Source organism: Rhipicephalus microplus, chromosome 8 (assembly GCF_043290135.1).
Source record: "Rhipicephalus microplus isolate Deutch F79 chromosome 8, USDA_Rmic, whole genome shotgun sequence".
Classification (NCBI taxonomy): domain Eukaryota; kingdom Metazoa; phylum Arthropoda; class Arachnida; order Ixodida; family Ixodidae; genus Rhipicephalus; species Rhipicephalus microplus.
This window is the reverse complement of record NC_134707.1, coordinates 77,321,602-77,341,370: the sequence shown is the minus strand read 5'-3', so window position 1 is coordinate 77,341,370 and position 19,769 is coordinate 77,321,602. Positions and strand designations below refer to the sequence as shown.

Sequence of the window (19,769 nt, the reverse complement as noted above, 5' to 3'; positions counted from 1 at the left end):
CATATACGTAAGGTCGGAATTTTGTGATTGCCGAAACAATGGCAAGGCATTCTTTCTCGGTGACTGAATAGTTCTTTTCCGGTTTAGTAAAAGTGCGACTAGCGTAAGATACAACATACTCATCGAAGCCAAATTTACGCTGAGCAAGAATAGCGCAGAGGCCTACTCCACTAGCGTCCGTATAGATTTCGGTTGGAGCGTCTGGATCAAAGTGCCGTAAGATAGGTGGTGATGTCAGAAGATGCCGTAACGAGGCGAATGCTTCATCGCATGCTGGGGACCACGCCAAGATATCTTGGTTGTCGGCAAGTAGCTGCGTCAGGGGTGCGATTATGGTGGCGAAATTGCGCACGAAACGGCGAAAGTATGAGCAGAGGCCGATGAAGCTGCGGAGTTCTTTTATTGTAGCTGGCCTGGGAAAGTCGGCGACAGCGCTAAGCTTGGCTAGATAAGGACGAATACCATGCTTGCTAACAACATGCCCTAATATGGTGAGCTGGCGGGCAGCGAAGTGGCATTTCTTCAAATTCAGCTGCAGTCCATCGTCCGAAAGACAAGTCAGGACGCTTGCGAGACGGCTGAGGTGGGAGTCGAAGTCCTTCGAGAAAACGACGAGGTCATCCAAATAGCACAGGCATGTGTTTCATTTAAAACCTCTAAGGATGATGTCCATGAGACGCTTGAAGGGGGCAGGCGCATTACAGAGGCCGAATGGCATCACGTTAAATTCATACAATCCATCAGGCGTTACAAACGCAGTCTTGGGGCGGTCGGCTTTATTCATAGAAACCTGCCAGTAGCCCGATCGAAGGTCTATAGAAGAAAACTCTGCTCCTTGTAGGCAATCGAGGGTGTCATCAATTCTTGGCAGCGGATAAACAACTTTTCTCGTGATCTTATTAAGACGCCTGTAATCAACGCAAAACCTGAGGCTACCATCCTTATTTTTTACCAGTACAACCGGAGAGGCCCAAGGGCTGTTTGAAGGTTGTAATACGCCACGTCGAAGCATATCGTTCACCTGATCACCAATGGCACGGTGTTCAGAGTGAGAAACTCGATATGGGCGCTGGTGCAAAGGTGCATGGCTACCGGTGTCGATTTGGTGAACGATTGCAGATGTGTGACCCAAAGAAGGTTGGCTATGGTCAAATGACATCTTGAAGCGATCTAGCAGAGCCAGGAGTTGGGTGCGTTGAGCAGCGGGAAGTTGAGGGTCAATCGATGGGAAAAAAGCCTCCGGAGATAAAGTGGGAGTGGTATCAGAGGTAATAGTGTTTAAGTGAGATAATGGCAAGTTGTCGGGTAGGTGACTGGATGAAACAGAATCAATTTCCTCAAGGTGACCGAGGACTTCGCCACGGAATAATATGGCTGGGGAAGGAAGCGAGTTCGTTATATAAATGGAGCTACGGGAGTTTTCTACGGTGACAACTGCGCACGGGAGAAGGAAGCTTTTGCGAGAGCCAAAGGCGTCGGAGGGGTAAAAGAGGGCGGTGACAGAGGGCGCGTCGTCGCAGAAGAGTGGCACAAGAACACAGGATAGAGGAGGGATGTGAGTGTCCGCAGCCACGGTGACTCAGGAACATAGTGGCTTGAAAGGTCTTTCAGACGTCGGTGTTTCACACAGGGGCAGTTCAGACATCGTCGACAACTCTAGTTCGGCACACGCACAGTGAACGACGGCATGATCAGCGCAGAAGAAGTCCCAGCCTAAGATGATATCATGCGAACATGGGAAAAAGACAACGAATTCGACTACATACAAAATATTTTGGATGACCAGTCGAGCTGTGCACGCCGCAGAAGGTTGGATGTGATGCGCAGTGGCCTGGCGGAGAGAGACATCGTAAAGTGGCAGTGTAAGCTTCTTCAACTTGCGGCACAGTTCACCACTTAGCACAGACACGGCAGCACCGGTATCAACGAGCGCTTGCACCGGTACACCATCAATATGCACAGTTATTTCATTAGCAGGTAGAAACGGAGGCCTTGAAAGTTTCGATATATGCGCAGCTCTTGCCTGGGGAACTGCGATGGTCAGTTTTCCGTTTGGGTGGGGGCTGATCGAGGAAGCATAGGAGAAATCGAACGGCGCCGTGGTGAGGGCGACCGATCCCTGTCAAAGCCGCAACGACGTGGCGGCGACTGTTCCGACGTGGGGTGGAACGAAGACTACTGTGGTGGCTCTGGACGATAGCCGTAAGTCGCCTCATCAGCAGTTGGGTTATTATCCCGACGGCGGCAGTAGCGTGCTACATGACCGTGAAGATGGCAGAAGTAGCAAATCGGCCTGTTGTCCGGAGTGCACCAAGGGTTAGTGATGGTAGCGCGGCGTGGCGAACAGGAGGTGGGTGGGGACGGACAGCGGGACTTGCAGCGTAGATGGAACGGGGCTGTCAAGCAAGATCCTTGGCGTTTGGTAGCGACGGCGGCGATCGTCTGGCGGCCTCAGCGTGAGAGGGGCGGAGATAGGCGAAGGATGGTATGTAGAAGACAGGGCACCAGAAACTTGCTCTTCGATTGTCTTGCGGAGCGTTGGGGTCAGTGTGTGCGCACTGGCCGGAGTGTGCGGCAAAAGAGACAATTGGCGCGCCACTTCTTCTCGGCCGAACTGCTCAATGCATTAAGGTGCTTTGTTTTGACAAAACAGCGCCAATAATTAACGAAGATGTAGAGCTCGTGTCGAGGTTTGGACGTCGAGTAGAAATGCGCTCTCTCCGCAGGTCGTTGAAACTCTGACAGTGTTGAATAAGCTGGGCAATGATTTGCAGGTTTTTTGCAACGAGCATGTGGAAGGCGTCGTCCTCGATACCTTTCACGATGTGCCGTATTTTGTCAGTGTCAGACATGTGGGAATCGATACGACGGCAGAGGTCCAGAATATGCTCAATATACGAAGTAAAGGTCTCGCCAGAGCGCTGTGCGTGGCAGCGCAAGCGCTGTTCGGCGCGGAGCTTGCGAACAGCGGGTCGGTCAAAGACTTCTGCAAAGCGATGATTGATTGATAAGTGGGGTTCAACGTCCCAAAACCACCATATGATTATGAGAGACGCCGTAGTGGAGGGCTCTGGAAATGTCAACTGCCTGGGGTTCTTTAACGTCCACCCAAATATGAGTACACGGGCCTACAACATTTCCGCCTCCATCGGAAATGCAGCCACCGCAGCCGGAATTCGAACCCGCTACGTGCGGGTTAGCAGCCGAGTACCTTAGCCACTAGACCACCGCGGCGGGGCGACTTCTGCAAAGCGCGTCTTGAAGGTTGACCAAGAAGGTATTTCCGTTTTGTGGTTGTTAAACCACAGTTCTGCCACAACCGCCAGATAGAAATGAAGGTAAACGATCTTGTCGGTGTCATCCCACTTATTGTGGGCACTTAGCGCTTCATACTGACACAGCCAGTCTACGGCGTCTTGCTCGTCGGTTGCGCTGAAAATTACTGGATCTCGCTGTCATGGCATTCCGGAACAGGTGACGGATGGGATTATGACTGCTTGGTGGCTGGATCATGTCGTCAGGCATTGGCGAAGCGGGGGGTTGAGTCCGGGAACGGAGTTCCAGTTTGAGACAACCAGCACTCTCCGCCAAATGTAAGAATACTGTTAGACGCCACACCGGGGTGATGCAACCGTTTAATGGGCCGAACAGCAGCGAGACAGCAGCCAGCGGTTTCAGCAGCAGCTGCAGCAGCACGAGCCTCTGCCACAACAAACGTCTAAGGGGATTTGCATTGTTTTTTTCCAACGGTCTCGAAGCATCGTGCACCTTTAATCTGAACGTTTATCGCACGTTCAAAAGGACCTACAGTAGCTTCAAGTCGCAGGCGTTCGAGCGACGTACAGTGCTCAACTCGGCTGTCTATAACGACGGAGTGTCGCACGCGGAACAGCACGAGTGACATCTGCAGTCGCAAATACGCCACATCTAAGCATGCACGACACCAATGATGTGCCTGCCCTGCGATTTCTACCCTTCTTTTTCTCCGCGACCGCGATGGCTGCTTTGGCCGTCGAATCACTGTCAACATTACAAAATCGAAATAAAACAAAAAAAGAAATATTCTCGCTTGGTGAAATCATATCGCAGCGACAACGATTGTACTTCGTCTTTCTTTCTTGTTTTTTGTTCGCGAAATCGCTCAGAGCGCTTTAGATGGCCAAAGTGGTTGTTGCATCCGCGGCGATAAACAGGGACCAGTATCGCGAGGCAGGTACATACATCACTGGCGTCGCGCATGCTCAGATGTGGCGTATTTGCACCTGCAGATGTCGCTCGTGCTGTTTCGCGCACGACGCTTCGTCTTTCTAAACAGCCAAGTTGAGCACTGTGCATCGCGATATATAAAAAGCTGAAAAGCGCCAGCAAAAGGCGTTGTCGTCGCGTTGCTGCCGATGAGCCGTTTCATCCGAGCTGAGTGCTTGAATAAACTTTGTGCGGACCATACAGCACTGGTTACTTGGAAAGACACTCAGAAAGGAGAAGGTTCGTGTGTAGCTCGTAAGAAAACTTTAAGGCAGTGCTTCATCGAGCTCCCTACGTTTTCATGCTTCAGTTAATGAAGAAAGACTGCATATTACCGTCATACCAGTCATTCAGCGTAGAGGTGTTTACTTGAGAACTTGCTTGACACAGAGAGTGGTCAATGCACTTATTTCCTGCAATCCTGCAGAACTCTGTGCAAAGTTGAATGTATCGTGCTTGTCTAAGTTGCCTAATATACGTAGAAATAATACCGCTTGTAAAGCTTACCTGTAAGGCATCGAGCCTTTTTTACAGTTTTGAACAAAGCACCTCTCTATTGACTGATGCAGGCTCTGACCTCGATGGCGACGAGTACTCTGTGCTGTGGTACGCTGATCTCATCTTCAGGACAAACTGCAGCCCGATGCACTACTACATCGATCCACCCCGTGAGCAGAAAACACCGATTGAGGCGAGTGGCTTTGTTTTCATTTAATGTTCACGTCGACATTTCTTTCAGTTACACGAGATGCAATAAATAGTTCACTCTGGTCGAACAGGAACCAATAAAAGATTAGCTGTGGATGTGTCTATACGTCCGTGAAGGTGATGGCTTTACAGCTCATCGTATGCCCCCTGCTAACACGCTGCAGGAGACATACAGAGCACGATATCGAGCTTTATATGCTCTGCATCTTGTAGGGAGGACAGAAAATAATCCAAAGACAAATACCTTTTTGTTTGCGTTCCTGGGACCTTGTGTCGAAGGTTGCACGAGTTGAGCACTTTTCCTGCTTCTAAATCACTCTTTCAGAGTGACGAGAAAGTGGCTTTGTATCTCGCTTTCACTACTCATTTTTACAGGCACTGTTTTCTTCTCGTCGCAAATTTCATCTTAAAACACGTGTAAATGGCGCATTAAGTCTATAAAGATTTCTCGCTTGTCAGCTAAACACCTTTATCTCCGCTTGTGCAGTAGAAAACACACAAATAAGAAAATCAGATTATAGCGCGCGATATACATGTGAGACAAAACTGACTGGGTGGGAGACCGCAAGGCAAAGCCAGGTAGGAGACAATTCACTACTGGCACCCTCGCCCAGTCGAGGCTTCATTTCTTATTCACGTAACTTGAATATTCTATGAATTCATAAATTGTGCTGAAATAAAAAAAAAGAATAGTTGGCATTTACCGTCCCAAAAATCACCATATGATTATGAGACACGTTGTAGTCAAGGGCTCTGGAAGTTTTGAGCACCCGCGGTTCTTTTTAACCTGGGCCTAAATCTAAGCACAAGGGTCTCAAAAGATTTTCGCCTCCATTGAAAATGCGGCCGTCATGGCCAGGATTACGTTCCTGCGATCGGCAGATCAGTGCTAAAAAAAGCGAGGGGGAAGGAAACGCAAGAACATGTTACGCGCTCGTTCTTCGTATCGTCATAAGTAGTCATGAACGATTTCACTGCGGAAAGTTGTGACACTCGTTACCCGAACATTTGTCTAAAATGATGCGTGAACTGTGATTGGTCTGGAGCATGCTCGATGAAAAAAAAGATTGTCCTACAGGTGCAAGACATGATTGACTTCTTCTGCCAGTACATCAAGGGGGACAAGATCGACCTCATAGCGAATGCGCACCTCGCGTGGGCGGACTCGCTGGACGCCGGCATCGATTCGCGCCGCTGCCGCGATCTGGCACGCAAGTGCTCGGTCAACCTGGACTTCACAAAGTGCAGCGACTTGAAAGGGGTGCAAGACTCCGAGAAGCCATTCATGTACCCGGACTTCATGGAGAAGCAGGGCGCCACTGCAAGAAGGTAAGCACCTCGCGCTTTAAGTCTCATCGTTCTCACACCACAAGAAAAAGTGAGTCGCCTTAAAGGTCTTTTACTCAAAGGCTCAACGCTCAAAGGCGCTCATATAAGGATGGATTAAGATTCGTGAACGATTGGGTGGTTCTTTTCGTCATGTCATATGGGAGTGTTCTTGAGGTGACATTTTAACGCGTCTCATTGCAAGTGTTTTCCACCACTGTTAACATCGATGGGGGATATTCTAAGGAACTGATACTGGTTAATCAAAAAGTGCTTACTCTTTAGCTGTGGGTACTGGTTAACTAGAAATGCACCCCGGAATTATTGTGAAGTTTGCTTCAGTAGTATATCTGGTCACTAACTGTTGATTTCACGAAAATCAAATAATGTGGCAGCTTGATCTGAACGCGCCTGATAAGGTAGCCTTACCATGGTTTCGGGCTGAAAAAGCGCACTGTAAATGGCCATGGCATTAGACTGTCTTGATTGATTTGTGGGGTTTACGTCCCAAATCCACATTAGACTGTCTTAAAGGGACACCACAAGCAACTTTCAAGTCGACGTTGATTGTTGAAATGGCGGCCCAGAAACCTCGTAGGGTTACTTTTGTGCCAAGGAAAAGCTTATTTTGAAATAAATCATGATTTAGAGGTCCGCAACGGGTCAGCGCACTGCAAATAACCTGCCTACAGTGGATCGTTTCACGTCACAGCGGCCATGCACAACGTTGCCCAGCAGAGCGAAAGTAACGGGATACACAGCAGCTGCAATGACCAATGAAAGATTGCCTTTAATGGCCTCCGAGATGGTAGACTTGCATAGTTGAACAGGGCCACGCTAGATGACATGACCTGTCCAGTTTAACCAAGTGAAAACTGAACTTTTCAGCAACTCGCGCCGTTCTCTACAGTATAACGTCCGGCGGTTCTTTTTTTGATGAATCAGAGATAAAAAAAAGCAGCTAGTTTGATTGCCAGTGGATTACTAGGTAGTACCTTTCACGTAATTGGGATCGTTTTGCGAATGTCCTTCGCGTAGCGCATGAATTCTCGTGCATTTGCCTTAATATCTTGATAAATAGGGCACTTCTTTTGATTATTTTCGTCGTTTTAGACGTTGTCATACATTCAGATTTCACTTTCACGTAAATTGGTATTCGACTTTAGTGTATCTTTAATCCACCCGCTCCTTATAGGAAGCGGACACCCGAGAATACACCAATTGCTCCCATTTCCTTACGTCACAGTTCACAAGTGTGAACGTAGACGACTGTGAACTACTTTAAAGTATAAATAATTTGCGGTTTGTCTAACCAGGTTGAGCTGAGCACCGAGTACCTGGACGTTGTAGAGAACAGGTTACCTGATCCGCGGTTGCTGCTGGAAGGACGAGGAGGTTTCTTGAAAGAAGCCAGGACTTCCTACCGAAGGTGATACTCAGAAAATGTTTGCGTAGCGTTTCGCTGCGGTGATAGTGCCGCCGTTTATTATGCCTATGAAAAAAAAACGCGCCATGGTTATTGAGAAAAATACATAATACATACAAGTGCACTCCCTATGCTTCTTGGTCCCGAATGACCGGGAACACTGCGGTGCTTGCCGCATATTTCACGACGGAAACGAAAAAAAAAATAATTGAAAGCACAAAATTTTTACGTGGACCGTTTCGGTGCTCGAATCACCAACGCTCTTTTTTTATTAATGACCTTTCACGCTGATTTGACTCTCCGATGATTACACGCAAAATAGGAATTATCGGAGCGTCAACCATAATTCACGAGGACCCCTTCACTTATGGACAATTTATTTTGCTGATTGGAGGTTTTTGCGAGCAGGTCACCGTCTTGCTGTCCCTGACTCACCGGTGTAAAACGGAGTCAAATCACCAACGCGTTTTCCGAGAGCCCATTTGCGGGCGTATTTGTGAACGATCTTCTGCGTACCAGTATTAGTCATAGAAAGCCAAAGTCCATACTGGTACCCAGTGTGGACTCAGTATTCCGAACTGAGCCCACCTCATACGTGTGCTTGCCTACTTATCTATGTAAAACAAACAACGGCTAATCACAAAACAATGCTAATGTACTTGAAACTACAGCACAGTTCGTCTGCAGCTGATTATCGAAGGCGCATGGAAGGACGACCACCTTTCTCTTTATTTACCGCCTGTTTTGGGTGATATAAACCAATACACATGATTTCCGCACTCCACCCAATTTTCTCTCGTGTCTCGCATTGTTTAATTTTCTGTCGTCCTTAAGCTTTCTCTTGTTGCGCGTTTGCTGTCCTGGAAGAGTATGGTGTAGTCAAAGGCATATCACGTGCGGTGGCAGTGTTGTCGGCAGCGCCTCCGTGCATGCAGGTACGCGATGAAGATTCGGGCGCTGCTGAAGTCGTACCGCATCGACAGCGAGAGCGAAGCCCTCTCCGGTGCGGTGTCCAAGTTCAGCATGTTCGTGCAAGAGAAGAGCGACCCCACGGACGTGTGTATGGTTCTCGAGAGCCAAGTGGAACACTTGATTCGCAAGACGCGCGAAGAATTCTTCTTTCACACCGTCAGCCAACTGCAGGAGAACTTGAAGGCCTCGGCGTGGTACCATGTTTGCCCACTTCATCAATATATTCGTAATGATGATAAGAGCAGGTATTGTTGTACTCCCACCGACTCACGTTGTGCCCTGTGGCCATAATTTTATAAACAAGAATGACGTATCCACGTAAGCGCATTAACTATATAGATTGAGATTTGTATCGCAGAAAATTCGGTGTCGTCGCGGGCGATAAATCTATCACACATAGTTTCTAAAAGCGACGTTTACGAGGTACTGATTTGGATTTTTTTCACTTGTTTATTCTTTAATGAAACGCGAAGTCCCCAAGAGCGTAGAAAATGTGCGGATAAACTAAGGTTCATTGCATAAAAAGCATGTATTGAAAAACAGGTATCGGTTCCTACTGTACCCCACAGTAACTGCATCATGTACCGTATCCTGAGCGTCTGGTCACGTAAGAAAAACTTGGCAATAGGCTAGTGGGTAAACTGAAATAAAGTTTTCTTGCGGAAACCAACCAAAGAAAATGAACACAATGAAAAAAGATGAACAACAATAAAATACCTCTTCGCAGTATTCAGTTCCCTTTCTAAGCTTGCACAAGACAAATAGTGTTAGCAGATGACACAAGATTGTCGTCTGCTAAGAGAAAGAGATTGTGAGAACAAACACACGAACAGAGCTCGTTTTATGAAATGTTAAACTGGTTTAATTTAAAAGATTCCGTTGAGCTGCGGCCGGACTTACAACGGCCAGACTGGCCGGTGTAATAATGACTGACTAGCATAACCCATGCTGTCTATTGAAAGACGGGGCAGGGTCTTATCACTTCGAGGCTTGCAGGGGTTATACCACTGCTAGGCAACGCAAGCATTTTGAGGACTAACAAAGACAAGGTGGCACGAGAACTGGCTGAAGATATACGTGCAGAAAGCTCGTGATCTTGGTGTCAGTGTTCTCTCTACAACTCTTTATCAAAATGAGTATGGTTTTTTGAACAATAGGTTTTGATCAAGCGATATTTTTCAGAGATGGTTATTTTGCTTTCTGTGGTGTTGTTTGTATGCTTGAGGAATCTCAAGCTAAGCTTTTAGAAGAATAAAATTTGGTCGCGAGTGTGTGCTTTTGCGTGTGTTAGGTGCCTTCCTCGTTCCTGCCTAAACGTTGATTGACATGTGGGGTATAACGTCCCAAGACCACCATATAGTTACGCTATCTAAACGTTTGCACCATCCGTTCAAGTTTAGTTATGTACTATTCCCTCAGTTTCATAATTGTCAGAGCTGCCCCTGTATACAGAAGACATTTAGAACGGGACCGATTCGGCTGCGAAAACTATGGTCAGTGCCCTAATAAAGGGGCCATAAGTACAATTTTTCTCATACGATGTATTGTGGGGTACTCCTTCACAAACGCGATGACGATGCTTTAGCGAGTTTAGTCATGCCACTCGTAAATTAACTTTCTATAAGCACGTGAGCAGCTCGGTAGTCGTGAAACACTGGCGCAGTCATGACTCTCGTGCCTCGACTTTACAAGCTGCTTTGTGTGTGAACGTCCTCATTTCGGCGCGCGCACTTTTGGCTGCGCGTGCAATCGAGATATTTCCGCTTTGTTTAGCTTGGCCTTGAAATGGAAATATTTGAAGCTGCTGAAATTTTCGTTGAAGATGGAGATTCCGCTGCATGACGTCACATAGACAATGAAAAAATGGCAGTTGCTGGCGGGCCCAGTAGGCCCTGTAACTTTTTTTCGGAAATCTAAAAAAAATTAGCGACTATTTCAAGGCCCCTTTAAACATCCTCCAACTGTTCACTGCCTTTATTGTGCCTATTTTGTATTATTTGCCGAATAGATTCCGCAAATGTGGTTCTAAGCCCAGTGGTTTCACTAGGTTTAGGCCGGGCGCTCATACTGAGCCCGAAGTCTAACCAGTCCTCTTGGTGAAACTAGGTACAGCCGGTGTTTGCAGGTTTGGGCCGAGCCCTAGGTTTGCCTGCTGAGCTTCTGAGCACACGTCAGTGCTTGCATAGTTATATAGAGGAAACAGCAATTATTTCCTGCATAGTGTAACGAAGCGCACCTCCGACGACGTTACGAAGGGCGCCTCGAAATCTCACCGCTGCAACCACTGTTTCGAACGACGGCGACGCCAACACGGTCCCGAAGGTGCTACTGCTTCGAGTTCCACCGGGGAGGTCACCAGCCGTTTGGTAGCGTAGGTTTCTCAGCTCGCGACTGCTTCCGCGCAGAGCTGATAGACGGGCGGATGAGACGACGGTGAGTTAAACAAGGTTTATGTACAGCATATATACAGAGGCGTTACAAATTCGGCACTGGGGCCGACAGAGACGCGAAGAGCTTCTCTCTAACCCATAGCTCTACTCTCAAATGGGTCTGCTGCTCGCGACGCACCGCAGGGCTTCTTTTATATGCACTGGGTCCAACCCAAATGTCCAACCAGAAGCGCCGCTGGTCGTGAGGTTAGAATCTTCCAATAGGGTCGCCGCTGGGCCGCGTCATTCTTTCTCATCGAATCTGGGGAGGCTGCGCTGCAGGTGGCTGCACCCTAAGGACGAGTGACGTCGCGAGGCATTGCGTCAGACCAACTAGACAGGAAGACACCGGTTGTTTACTGGACGGGCTCGCGGGCTGAGGTGATTCACTGCACGTGCGCGCCAGAAAGGCGCCGTCGCGTGATGACGCCGTTGAGTTGTTGATCGCGTCAGGCGGGCTCACGTGCTGGCCTTGACACAGATTTCCTTTTTCCGAGGCATGGACGTCCGCTGTGGACTCCCAGGCATAACAGCACCCCCACCGCCAGAAAATGCGCCGGAAAGACGAGCTGCTTCCACGTGGCTCGGATGTCAGGCGCCCTCATTCGCCAGGTCCCTGCAGGTTCGCCTCCAGGGCCATGGGGAGAATACAGCTCCATACTCCGTTCCGGGAACACATCCTATTCTTGAGGACGAATCCCAGCTCCACTGGCTTGTCGCCACAACTTGCCGACAGGCTTCGCTCGTCTCTTCTGACCATCTTTGGTTTCAGCACTTGTCGATGGTTCTGCAACTTGTCAAGAACTGATCGACAACAGACAACACACGACACAAGCAAGTGCCCTCGGTCACCCGACAGAACACCAGACAAAGTATAGTACAACATATACCTAGGTACGTGTCTATCGGAATTTGGTTCTCTTTACTTCAAGAGGCACATGTGGGACACAAGACTTAAAATGAGAGCTCAATTTTTTTACGTACAACAACGTAACGAATTAGAATACAACATAAAGTTGGCTCCTTCAGCTCACTCTGGACGAGAGCGCTCAGCTCAGGTCGTGATGAGGTCAAAATTTTGCCCCGAATCACTAGCGAGAAACCGAAAGGTTGAGAAGGTACTAGCTAGAACGCACTGCTCAACGCACCTGCATTAGCGTTTATTTTCCCTTTTTTTAGTGAACATCAAAGTTGTGCAATCGGAGTATCATGCTCCATCTCAGTAACCAGCCACTTTTAGGCGACGATACCTATGCGGTACCAAGAGCGGCTCGTACTTGCGACGTTGCAGAGGGGAACAACGATACGGCTTGCTAGAGATTGGCTCCTCACAAGTTAGCTTGACATCGTGTTCGATCACCGTCGTGTTTCCGGGACGGTCCGAACACACGTCTCCAATCTCGGAAACAATCTTTCTCGGGTCCTCCTTTTGGACTTCACTTAACCTAGGCTCTAGGTTCAACTGCTCCAAGATTACCTCCGGTCCCCTTTTGATTGCATCACTAGAACTCAAAATTTCTGCTCCCTCTTCCTCTGAAGCATTCAAAAGCAGATTTACGACTGCTTTCAAGTTACTGCGGTAAATTTTGTTCGGCCGCCTTCCTAATTTCACTTCATAATTCGTATCGGAAAGCTTAGATATTACTTTGGCGGGCCCTTCCCAATGAATCTCAGGCTTGTTCTTTTTGGACGGCCGCAGCAGCATTACCTGACTATCAACTTCAAAAGCGCGCTTTTTCGCCGATTTGTCGTTATACTCCTTCGACAACACTTGTGCAGCTTTCATGTGGCTTTCCCCTAGCGCTTTAATCGAGAGGTCCGCACGCTGCTCTCGAATGGGCGTTTCTCGATCAACCCTCGACAGCTCACTCCAACTTTCCGCTACAGGCGAGAGCGTTGCAGCTCTCTCGCTCTGACTCAATGGCGCCATGTCGTCTCCCCCTGCCACGGAAACCGCGCCGGTCGCTTCGGCGACGGGCCGCTCGAGTGACCGCTCAAACGACGCACACGGAGAATTTCGTGTTTGAGGTTCCGTCGACTCGCCGCCACGATCTGCTGCTTTTGAACTTGTTTCACCACACAGAACAAGATCAAGCCCCTGCGAAAGCTTCCGCGCTTGCGATCACGTGAGGCCCACGTACGCTAGGTTGGGGAAGAACGATTTACCCTGCTCTTTGAGAAGCTGCTTTGAGTTGTTGGAGAAAAGATAAGGAAAACGATCGGGAAGCACGGCAGACACAGCCGCTTTGGTGCGAAGCTTACCGAACGGGCCTTCAATGACAACCGTAGCTATTGGTAAGCAAGCACTCTGCTCCTCCGCGACTTGCCTGATCCACGCGCGTTCTCCTGTAAAGACATCCGGAGACACCAATGAAGGATGGACAACGTCCATGGTTGCCGCTGAGTCTCTGAGTGCTCGGCACGTTTTCCCATTCACCCTAATTTCTTGGAGATACGGCTCCAACAACCGCATGTTCTTTTCTGATTCTCGGATTGTTGCAAAAGCAAACTTTTGCTTACAGTTTATCGCGATGTGCCCTTCCTTTTTGCAGTTGTAGCAGATTAGCGGCTTCCGTTTGTTTTCCGATTCTAGGATAGTTGCAAGCTTTTGCTGACAGTATATTGCGATGTGCCCTTCCTTTCCGCAGTTGTAGCAGATTCGCGGCTTCTGTTTGTTTTCCGATTCTCGGATAGTTGCAAACTGTTGCTTACAGTTTATCGCGACGTGCCCTTCCTTTTTGTTTTCATCCTTTTCTAGGCGCACTGCCCTGCTATGCAACTTTCGGCGAGTATAATACTCCTCAGCTAACTCTGCTGCCTTGTTTAGCTGTACTTCACCAAGTTTGTCCTGCAGCCAAAGCTTGACATCCTCCTCGATGCAGTGGTAGAATTGCTCTAATGCAACGCATTCCACCACTTTATCGCGGTCGTCATAAACACTTTCGCCCTTGAGCCATTCAATTAAATCGGCTTTAAGACGAAACGCGAAGTCACCATGTGACTCATTCCCCTTTTTAGCATACCGGAACCTTTGCCTGAAAGCCTCGAGTGACAACTTATAACGTCTCAAGAGCACTTCCTTAACCTCGTCATAGCTCTCAAACGCTTCCCTCGACAAGCAAGTTATCGCGTCGGACACTTCTCCGGGAAGAAGAGCTAACAGGTTCTGCGCCCAAAGAGACCGCTCCAAAGCATTTCGCTCACAGACGTGTTCAAACTTGACGAGATATTCGCCATGTCCTCGCCTACTACGAACGGCGGCAGTTGGTCCTGAATTCTATAACCGCTGACCTGAACTGTTGGAGAAGCTACGCTAGGCGCCTGCGAACACTGTAGTGTTGCCAATTCTATTCGTTTCAACTCGAAGCGCTCCTGTCTCTCGGCTTCTTCGCGGCGTTCTCGCCTTTCAGCTTCTTCACGTTCGCAAGCTTCTCGCCTTTCAGCTTCTTCGCGAGCTTCTCGCCTTTCAGCCTCTTCGCGGCGTGCTTTGATATCCTCCCAGGCCTCATCGACTTCCTCAGCCGAAACTCCTTCATCTCTCATGATCTCAAGGATCGCTTGCTTTCGTTTCGCACGGCCCAAAGTAATGCCGAGTTCCTCACAAATTTCGATGAGTTCCTTCACTTTAAGGTTCTCCATCGTTAACACTAGCCTCTTGCTGTTTGCCCCTGTTAACAATTCACTTGCCGTACCCACTATAAGTCAACTAGCAAGACGCGCAAGCAATTTTTCACACTCCCGTGTTTACCCCCTCCGCATTAACTTTGGTTTCAAAGCGGTTCGACTTGGCTTGAAACGATCAAAGCTCCCTCTAATGCTTCACACAGCCCTTCTCTAAACTACTATAACCTGAGCTAGAGTAGTCTGGTGAACTGAGGGGAAAACATCAGGCACTCACCGCATCCATGTCGCTGACGCCGGCCGATCCCGCAGCTGCCAACCACTGTTACGAAACGCACCCTCGACGACGTTACGAAGGGCGCCTCGAAATCTCACCGCTGCAACCACTGTTTCGAACGACGGCGACGCCAACACGGTCCCGAAGGCGCCACTGCTTCGAATTCCACCAGGAAGGTCACCAGCCGTTTGGTAGCGTAGGTTTCTCAGTTCGCAACTGCTTCCGCGCAGAGGTGATAGATGAGCGGACGAGATGACGGTGAGTTAAACAAGGTTTATGTACAGCATATATACACAGGCGTTACAAATTCGGCACTGGGGCCGACAGAGACGCGAAGAGCTTCTCTCTAACACATAGCTCTACTCTCAATTGGGTCGGCTGCTCGCGACGCGCCGCAGGGCTTCTTTTATATGCACCAGGTCCAACCCAAGTGTCCTGTCCAGAAGTGCCGCTGGTCGTGAGGTTAGAATCCTCCAATAGGGTTGCCGCTGGGCCGCGTCATTCTTTCTCATCGAATCTGGAGAGGCTGCGCTGCAGGTGGCTGCACCCAAGGACGAGTGACGTCGCCAGGCACGTGTCAGACCCGCTAGACAGGAAGACGCTGGTTGTTTACTCGACGGGCTCGCGGGCTGAGGTGACTCATTGCACGTGCGCGCCAGAAAGGCGCCGTCGCGTGATGACGCCGTTGAGTTGTTGATCGCGTCAGGCGGGCTCGCGCGTTGGCCTTGACACAGATTTCCTTTTTCCGAGACATGGACGTTCGCTGTGGACTCGCAGGCATAACAATAGACCAGAGAAGAAAAAGCTTTCAATTTCTTTCAGTGAAGTAAATAAACTCATTGTTTAGTAATTTAAAGAACCAGTTTTTTTCGAGAATTTGCATTTTTTTTACAAAAAGAAACCACTTGTTGATAGGATGGCTTTGCGAAAACCTATTTCAATTTTGTCATTTTCGTTTATTGAAGCACATAGGCGTTTATTCTAGGCATTCAATTTAAAAATAAGAAAATGGGTCGTGAGCGTTGTGCGGTATTGGGCGTTTTGAGATTCAAGGCATGAATGCCGTCATAATATTTTTATAGGGTCACGCCAATGTGTGAGTATTGCGCAGTCAAACAAATGAAATGTGAACATAAAATAACCTATGGCTGACCTCTAACATAACAGTCACCTGTCATGCGTGACTACTATCATGGTCCCTCAATACTTTTTACTGGTCATGAAACTCCCGCGAAAGTTTCATATAGGGACAAAAGTGGCCATAAGAGGCGCCACTGTATACAGGCATTGATCTGGGCATTGATCTGCCACGCTTGGTAGGACAGGTGCGCGTTCGCAGAAGCGTTTGCCGTCAAATACACTTCTTCAGATATTTTCCTTCTCCGTGTTCTCGCTAACAAACCATAGCAGTGATTAGTATTGTCAATATTGTACATGACGCGCGTTGTCGAATTGCCCAAGTTATTTATTGCTGGCAATGTTTTGATGAGAGTATCTGTCAAGTGACGGATGTGTTCGTGACATTTTTTACATTTCTCGATTTCTGTATAGTCGCTTTCGGGCTTAAACCGAACACTTTCTTTTCGTTGTCCACTTAGATATCTCTTTCAAATTTTCAGCTTTTTATGTGCGAACTATTTCTGCCTAACTGAGATAAATTTGTGTGCAACAACAACTTTGCAACAACGCTGCGCCTTGCAAGGAAAGGTGGGCGAAATTCTCGGCGTATTTTTTTGCTGCAACTACTGGCAATTGTCAAGAATTCCGAACTGCCATGAGCACAGGTACATAGCGTTTAGTTAAATCTGCGTGGATGAAACTGTGGATGAAAAGTTGGGAGATAGAGTGAATGCCACAAAAAAGCACTGAAAAAAAATTTATGCCCCTGGTTTTCTCTCTCCTCTGGCAGGACAGGATGGGCGACCACCAGCACGAAACAGTTTGTTTTGTTCGCGCGTAAAAAAGTGCAGACGGCACTTAATAAAAAAGTGCACAACTTCTGCCGTGGTGCTCACAAAATGTGTTCCACAGCCAACACTGGCCGAGGAAGTGCAGTCGTTCAGCAAGATGTTTTCAACAATGTTCATGTAGACATTGGCACAGGCTATATTGTCTATTGTGTGCGTTTCAACATGTTCCTCCCCAATTTGCAAGAGGCGCAATAGTTTCTCCGATGGCACTTGGAAAAATCCTCTCGTCTTAAACGCAGTCAATGCAGTTGGCTCTCGGGAGTTGCTTCTAAGGGTTCGGAGGCAGTCCTTGCAGCTTATTTTAGCAAACTTCTTTGCAACATAGCCGCCAAGGTAATCCAAAATGCTGTCCCTCGTCGACTCCGGATGAATCATATCTTGCATGCATTCAACAGGCTCCGGCAGTATACCATCAAAAAGATTTGCCAAGGTATCAATTTGAAACGTAAATATTTTTTCATACCACAATGGCAAGAGAAATTTGAAAAGTGAAAAAGCAGAATAGAAGCTCGTTGTATATCATATGACCAGACGTGCATGTCATTAGCATCAAAGGGCTAGACAACATTCAGCACATTTCCATACGATGGAGAGACACCCTACGAGCAGCGTTGGTGTGCTATTAAAATGTTTACCTGATTAACAGTAGGTTCTTTATGTTGAAAGAGATCCTGCATTTTTAAAAGAAGACGTGAACCATCCCCTTCAACTGAGGCTCGCTGTGGCGGACGGATCAAGTTGTTGACCGAGAGCAACCGGTAAATGAACAAAAATTGCTGAACCGTTGGCTGTCCCCCTGCTCCAGCAACATGCCTTGCTAAGCCAAAAAACCTCTGAAAGAGAGAAAAGTGCAAAGAAAATGTCTTCAACTAGCGAAAAGGTTTAAATTTACCTCGAGGTGGTCTTGTCCAAAGTTTCCAACTAAAACATAGCGAAAGCCACATTTCAGCAGCTTTTCGACAAGCGTCACTGTTCTGTGCAAAGTCATTCTCAGAGCATTGCACGTTGGCTTGCTCAGAAAGAAGAGTTGGTAAACTCTGGTTGTAAGTGTGCCACTTGTCAAGCCACTCGATGTTCTCCTTCAGTGTCTGAAAAACAATTTGATTTAATTGGAACTTCAAAGGAAGCGACCATAACTTTGAAATATTAGGGCTTACAGCAATGTGTTCTGCTTTATTATAGTGCACATCTTGTGGCCTCTTGGAATTTAAGCAGTCGAATAGAATATTCGTTTGTCTCGCAAAATCCGAGGTTGCTTTGGAGCCATGGAGTTTCACTTATTCTTCTCTACTGCGATAGAAGTCCATTGCTGAAGCGGTGCTTTCACTGCAGAGCTGAAAGATTTTAGAGACGTTATATGGCAGAGTGCTGTATTTTCATGAAGGAACAGCACTTTTTGATACATAATAATAATTAATGACACATGCTAGAGCAGACTTGCCTGGACAGCAAGTTTCACACTCAGTTTTTGGAAAACGTGTTGCCTGATGTGTGCTTTCGTAAGCTTTGGCACAGCCTGAAGTCCAGTTTGCTGCTCCTCGTAGTCTAGCAGAGCTTCAAAGTGGAAATGCTGTACTCATTTGTCACCAGGCAACTGTTACATTAAGAAAAAGTCTGTGAGACAAAATAGCCAGAGCACTGTGATGACTTATCTTGAACTGTGTTTTACCCACCAGGAATTTTCCAGCTTTCAGAAGGTTATTCCTGATGCACTTGAAGATGTGAGGTGGGTCAATTATGACCTCAATGACTTCGGAGGAGTCACATGGATGCTCAAATGACGTTGATACACTGGCGATATCGCCGCTGACACCTAAAAGGAAGACATTTCTATTATTAAGATCACGTACTAGATACCATGAGGATAATAATTGAACCCAAAGAGTTCAATGCTGATCGGTTCGAAGTAGTGTTATCGCAAGTGACTTCATCAACAACGGCACCGGCATTCGACAGAAGTACAATGCAATGCAGGAGCAGTTTAGCAATAGCGGAGCCTGGTGCAGCCCCTGACGTGCAAAACGTTCCGACAGTCTGCGACCAGCCACCGAGGAATGGTCGGAAAAGGAACACTAACACATGGTCACCATCCTTCACTTGGTCAGTAGGCTTCGTGTTCTCTGCTAAGTCAACCTTTCCAAGCAGTGTCATATCCGATTCCCTTACATGAAGGCTCCTTCTCACGCTCATCTCGTCAAACATCAGGACCGCTGAAGAAAAATAAATGTTATTTCAGCTGTTTACCAAAGTCCAGAAAAATCAAATGCAAAAAAATAAAAATTGATACCTCGGCGTTCTCTCTCTGGAATAATTCCCAATTTGTCTTTGAGGATGGCAAATATATTTTCATCAAACCCAAAGGCGGCCTTCAGATTTTTTAGGTACGAGTAGAGTGTGCGAGGGTGTGGTAGAGGCAGAAAATTATTCTCGTGAAGAAATGTATAAACTGCTGTCAATTTGATTTTCAGCAGTAAACAGTCGTAAAGCCATTCTTTTTTATACCTGCAATAAATGCAGATTTTTGTGTTCACGATTCAGCGACAGCACCAGCTAACAGCACTATCAAAGTAAAACAAAATATTTCATTTTGGTCCACGGCATCACTTTTCAGTTTCTCTCATTATTCAGGAAGAAAACGCGCACACTCCGAAAACCGCACTTCACATAAAACTCCAAACACACTTCACAAACGGGATCTTACCGTGCTGCTTTCGTGGACTTCATATTTGCCTTCATGATGCACTGGTCTATAATCAGCTTCTCGCGGTCTGACAGCTTGTGAATATCTCCGTACA

General features: G+C 47.6%; 1 protein-coding gene across 1 annotated transcript in view; it reads left to right on the top strand.

Moving 5' to 3' along the window:
- Positions 1-18,755, top strand: part of LOC142768288 (uncharacterized) — a 34,965-nt gene extending 16,210 nt beyond the window's left edge. The window contains exons 10-13 of the mRNA XM_075870247.1: positions 4,815-4,936; positions 6,032-6,282; positions 8,641-8,878; positions 18,651-18,755. Of these exons, the coding sequence (XP_075726362.1) occupies positions 4,815-4,936; positions 6,032-6,282; positions 8,641-8,878; positions 18,651-18,755 (716 nt within the window). The remainder of the gene's footprint in view (positions 1-4,814; positions 4,937-6,031; positions 6,283-8,640; positions 8,879-18,650) is intronic.
- The last annotated feature ends 1,014 nt before the right edge of the window (positions 18,756-19,769 follow it).